This window comes from Elephantulus edwardii, unplaced genomic scaffold, assembly GCF_000299155.1.
Source record: "Elephantulus edwardii isolate Elephantulus edwardi_28Jun2011 unplaced genomic scaffold, EleEdw1.0 scaffold00096, whole genome shotgun sequence".
Taxonomy (NCBI): domain Eukaryota; kingdom Metazoa; phylum Chordata; class Mammalia; order Macroscelidea; family Macroscelididae; genus Elephantulus; species Elephantulus edwardii.
In genome coordinates this window covers 11,395,634-11,401,633 of record NW_006399846.1, presented here as the reverse complement: position 1 = coordinate 11,401,633, position 6,000 = coordinate 11,395,634, and the positions used below count along the sequence as shown (strand labels likewise).

Here is a 6,000-nt window from a genome sequence, read left to right as displayed (position 1 = left end):
TTGTCCCTCCTTCCCCGGGAGAGCATCTGGTGGATTCAAACCGTGCACCTCTGGGATTGTAGTTGCAGCTCCTTGCCACTAGGCCACCAGAGCTCCCCTGAAAGCTAGGGTTTTTATGTCAGTGTAAATTGGTATACTTTGAGCCTAAAGCAAAATTAGCATTTACGTAGCCTGTGAACTCACTGTTGTGTATGTTCATTATTACTGTTGTGAGGAGCCATCAAATTGACTATGTAGTGACACTAGGAACAACAGATCAAAACCGTGCCCTATTCTGTGCCATCCTCACAATCTCCAGCACGCTCAAGGCCATTGAAGCAGACATTGTGTCAATCCGTCCTCTCTTATGCTAATCTTCTACTTTTGCAAGCCTGATGTCTTTTTCCAAGGTCTAGTGGCCACTGACAATAAGCCCAAAGTATGTAAGATGAAATTTTACCATCATTGCATCCAAGGAACATCCTGGTTACCCTTCTTCCAAGACTGATTTATTTGCTATTTTGATTGCCCAGAGGTATATATTCAACACACATCATCAACACCACAATTCAAAGACATCATTTCTTCCTCAATTTTCCTTATTCTCCAATTTTCACGTGATATGAAGCAACTGAAAATGCAATGGCTCAGGTCAGGTACATTTTGGTCTTTAAAAATGTCATCCTGTCTTTAGCAATTTAAAGAGGTGCTTGACAGCAGATTTTCCCAAAGTGTCTTTTGATTTCTTAACTGGTGGTACCATGAGTGTTGACTGTGGAGCTCAGTAAGATGAAATCCTTGAAAACTTCCATTTTTCTCCATCTATGGTGTTGTTGCCTATTGGTACAGTGGTGAGGATTTTAGTTTTCTTGATGTTGAGTTGTAGTCCATAATGGAGGCTGTAATCTGTAAACAAGGTTGTAGCATCTGCATAAAGCAGGTTGTTTATGAATCTTCTTCCAATCCTGATGCCACATTCTTCTTTATATAGTTCAGGTTTTCAAATTATTGGCTCAGTGTACAGATTGAATAGGTATGGAAAAGGATACAACCCTAATGAACACCTTTCCTGATTTTAAACTATGCAATGTCCTCTTGCTTTGTTCAAACTATTGTTTCTTAGCCTATGTACAGATTTTGCATAAGCACAATTAAATGTTCTATAATTCCCATTCTTCTCAATGTTATCCATAGTTTTTCAATTTTATACAATTGAATGCCTTTGCATAGGCAATAAAACACTATCTTTTTGACATTCTGTGCTTTCAATCAAGATTCATTTGACATTAATAATGATATCCTTTGTTCCAATGACTCTTCTAACTAGAGCTTGACTTTCTGACAGTCCTCTGCTGATGTAATGCTCTAGCCATTTTTTAACTATCATCATCAAAATTTTACTTGCATGTGATATTTATTATATGGTTCAACAATTTCTGCATTATGTTGGATCACATTTTTTTAAATGGGTACAAATATGGATATCTTGCAGTCGATTGACCAGGTGGCTGTATTCCAAATTTCTTGGTATAGACTGGTAAGAATGGCCAGGGCTACGTCTATTTGTTGAAACATTTCAACTGGGATTTCTTAAATTCCTGGAGCCTTATATTTTGCCAACACCTTCAGTGCACTTTGGACTTCTTCCTTCAATACCATTGGTTCTTATGCTACTTCCTGTTGTTATTGTTACTGTTAATATGCTGTTGAGTCAACTACAACTCATAGCGACCCTATGTACAACAGCTCTGAACTTTGCCCTCTCCTGAGCCAACCTCACTGTCTTATTATTAGGTGTTGTCAAATTGGTCCCAATTCATGTTGTTATTGTTATGTGGCATCACATCTACCGCATGTGGGGAGATTCCAAAACAGCTGATGGGTTTGAACCCCGTGCCTTCAGAATTGTAGTGCAGCTTCCTACTGGCACCAGAGCTCCCTGTTTAATTAATTAAATCTATTCTTGAGGTGGTCTCTTTGTTCAGATGAGATACTATACTTTGACTCTCATGTACTTGTTTTCATTTTATTTACCTTCAGCTTGAACTTGCATATGAGAAATCAATGGTCTGTTCTGCAGTCAGCCCCTGACCTTGACTAATGACATTGAACTTCTCCAAAGTCTTTCCACATAAGTAGTCAATTTGATTGCAGTATATTTCATTGAGTGATGCAACACATTTACATGCTATTTATGTCATGGGGGGGGAAGGCAATTTACATCAAGTAAGTCATTATTTAGTCTTTCAAAACTATGTCATGCAATCTCTGGCTTCATTTCTATCACCAAGGTCATGTTTTCCAGCTCTCAGTCACTCTTCTATGTTTTCAATTTTCACATTCCAATAATTATCCACTATTAGATTGTTTGAAATTGTAAAATCAGCTCTTGAACTTTCATAGTTACCTTCCCAGACCCCTAGAGTCCAGTGGCCCCAGATTGGGATGCCTAACCCTGTTTGGCCCCTTTCTCCACCCCAACTGTTGTGTTAAAGATGAAAATAATTAGTTAGGTAGGGACAAAGCTAAAGTGAGAACACAGGTGACGGAGAAAGGCACACACAGAGGGATGAACACATACAGAGCCTATCTGATAGCTGTAAAGCTACCTGCTCTACCGCTACTTCTCAGATGACCGGGCTCAGTCCAGTGTTGATCTCACTCTGTCACAGATGTTTGTCTTCCTCCAGGAAAAAGCACAAGGTCACAGCCCAAGCCGCCAGGCAGACAGAAACATGCTGGGCTCTGGAACCTGAAACCCTGACTGTCTCCTGGGCTCTCACTCTGCTGCAGCCCCTTTTCAGATCAGAGGAGGAGATCTACTTGTGCATGTGGCATCCAGGAAACCTGCTTCTGAATAGCTCTATGATCTTGGGTAAGTTGCTGGCCTGTGTCTCTGTATCCTTCTTTATAAAAGAAGGATTTGACTAGGTAAAGGGAGTTCTGGAGGGGTAATCCATACAGAGTTTTGATGCTAAGCCAAATGTTGCACCACTCTGGCAATTTGAATCCACTAGTCACTCTAAGAGAAAAATAAGCAATCTCCTCCCAAGTAATTTACAGCCTCAGAGGCCCAATGAGGGATCAGCTATGAGACAGTTCTGACTTGCAGCAATGAAAGAGACAGAGAAAGAAATGCTAGATGATCTTTAACTAAAGCTCTCACTTTCTTTCTGTCCATGAAACTGTGGCCCTGAGATAAATCAGCCTTAGCTCGACAACTACTTATTGCCCATCCCATCTGCTGACCCAACATCAGCCTCCCCACTCCCGGTCTCAGCTCCACAGCCTAGCCCTACCCCTGAGACCCCATTTCTAACTCATTGGAGTTGTCAGTTCAAACCATTTGAAATAATAACCATAAGCTTTAAAACACAAAGCAAGTTACATAGTAGATGGTCAATAAATCTTTGTCAAATGAAATAAAAATAGTGCTTTAGAAGGATTTTTCTAAACAGTGGTTATCTAATAGGAGTATTTCTTATTTTTACCTTTCTAGGGTGTTTCTAATATTTACAATGCTCATTTATCATTCCCACAAGAAGACAAAATGTTCTTTCAAAAAAGGCAAAAATGGCCCTGACCAGTCAAAAGACTACAGTTTGAATGATTCTATTTTTATGGAATGTCCATAATAGCAAACCTACAGAGACAGAAAGTAGATTAGTGGTTGCCTGGAGCTGAGGGGAGCGGGTGGAATGGGGAGAAACTGTTAAATAGTATGGGGTTTCTTTTAGGAGTAATGAAAATGTTCTAAAATAAGTTGTAATTTTGCACAACTCTGTGTATACCCAAAAAAATTTTAAATAGTTTTAAAAAAAATTATCTGACTTCTCCCTGTCATGACCCTGTTAATTTTAATACCAGTGCTTAAAATAAAACTGTGTTTAAGCTAAATTCATATATATATATATATGAGAGAGAGAGAGACAGGACAATATCATTCCTCCGAAAGTTACACTACCAAGCCCAACGTGGGTGATTTTAATCTGTGGCCCTCAGGTCTGGTTTAAATTGTTTTTTGGTCAAACATTCTTCTAAGTGATATAGCACGGGTCTGTGCATTGCTGTACAGAGGTAACTCGTGGTTGCTGTGATGCTAAACCCTGTGACACAGATGTACCAAATGCAATAATGTTACCAATGGTGGACAGTGTTTGGTGGAGCTTCCCAATTAAAACAAGTTTGGAAGCAGGAGTGGCATCCACCTCCGAAATGGCTTGTCTCTGGAAACTCTATGAACATGGAGAAATGACCAAAGTTATAAAAGTGTTCAGGTCTTTTATTCATAGGGTCCCTATGAGTCATCTACAACTTGATGGCACTTAACAACAACAACAACAACAATCAAGATACTATATTGGCTGTTTTTTATTTAACTAAACCTTTTGTTTAGAGTCAACAACACCTCAGAGAGGGCCTTTATATTTAAAAGTCGGTTGTTATTATATTTTGGAAGAACATTCTTCTAAGCGGTATAGCACTCTTCTGTCAATGCACTGTACTGAGGAACCTGGGGTTGCTGTGAAGCTGAACCTTGTGCCATTGGGGTGTCAAATGGCAAAACGGTTACCCATGGTGGACAGTGTTTAGTGGAGCTTTGGAAGCAGGAGTGACATCCACTTCCTAAACAACATGCCTCTGGAAACTCTGTGAACTTTGAAAAATGACGATCGTTATAGAGGGGCTTCAGGTCTTTTGTTCGGAAGGTCGCTATGAGTCATGCTTGACCCAATGGCAATCAACAACAACAACAACAACCAAGATCCTTCTCAAGGGCTTGCATCTGCTTCTCTGATCTCATTTCCCACTATTCTTCTGGCCTAGTCAGACTTTTTTGTTCTTTCAACACGTGTGTGGGTTTTTCACCCTGGGATCTTGACAATGACTTTTCTCATTGCTTGAAATGTTCTTCTGCCTGATAGCTATGCACAAGACTCACTCCTTCTTCACCTCCTGCTGGTCTGTGTTTAAACATCACCTCAGAGCGATTCCTCCTGGTCATCTTGTTTGGCATTACAAACTCCTCTCCTCTCAGCTCTTGTCCCTCAAGCATGTGATACAGGAGCACTTGACATACCACATGCTCACCCCTCTCCCTCTGTTAGAATATAATACAGAGAATATAATATGTCTTTGTTAGTTCTTAGTACAGTACCTGACACATAATAGGCCTCAAGTCTTATTAGTGGAGTGAAGGAATAAATTCTATCAATGACATTTGTATAAGAGTCACAAAGGAGATTATAAAATAAGCAGGCTCCTTGCTTCAACCTTGTGGCCTTATTTCTTCTTTACAAAAGCCCTGTGAGATAGTAACACCGTTGCACAGAGGAACAGACTGAGGCTAATGGTAGAGTTGGAACTCAAAGTTCAGTCCTCTAACAATTCCACATTTCACCACCCTACCCGAGCAGCAGGATCCAGGCAGGCACTGCCCACTGTCAGTGTATGACTCTCCCCACCACGCCTACCTCAAAGTGAACTCACCACCTCCATTTTTGTAGCAGAGATAGGGAAACCTCCAGACATTGCCCAGCCCAATGATCTCCCCGGCCACCGAGAGCACAAACTCCATCTTGTTGGTCCATTGGCCCCGATCCTTCACCTGGTCCTCCCTTTCCTGGTCCGACTTCTCTCCCTCTTCAGGGACCCAGTAGACCACAGGAGCCCCATCCTCATGAGCTTTTCCATCCATAGCTAAGTAATAGGATGACAGGCTGGTGAGAGAGGCAAATTCTGGTGGAAGGAGAATGAACGAGCTGTAAAAACCCAACTCATGCCCCTGCCATCCTTGCTTGCTTTACGCTGTTTGCTTGTTGCTGCTGGAATATGGTTCTTCTTACCAAGCTCTCAACGACGTTTGCATCCAAAGTTACACTTTGCCCTCATGACCCTGTGAGCAAATAGGGAACAAATCTTAGTCTCTCATTTTGCAGGTGAGAAAATCCAGAGCTTGAGAGAGAAAATGACTTTCCCAAAGCCATTCAGAAACAGAGTTGGAATGAAAACTCCAGGTTT

General features: G+C 41.0%; 1 protein-coding gene across 1 annotated transcript in view; it reads right to left on the bottom strand.

Annotated features, from left to right (window-relative positions):
* The window catches only part of SLC6A12 (solute carrier family 6 (neurotransmitter transporter), member 12), a 31,557-nt gene extending 25,880 nt beyond the window's left edge, over positions 1-5,677 (bottom strand). Inside the window, exon 1 of the mRNA XM_006891330.1 lies at positions 5,470-5,677. Within this exon, the coding sequence (XP_006891392.1) occupies positions 5,470-5,677 (208 nt within the window). The remainder of the gene's footprint in view (positions 1-5,469) is intronic.
* Between the last annotated feature and the right edge of the window lie 323 nt (positions 5,678-6,000).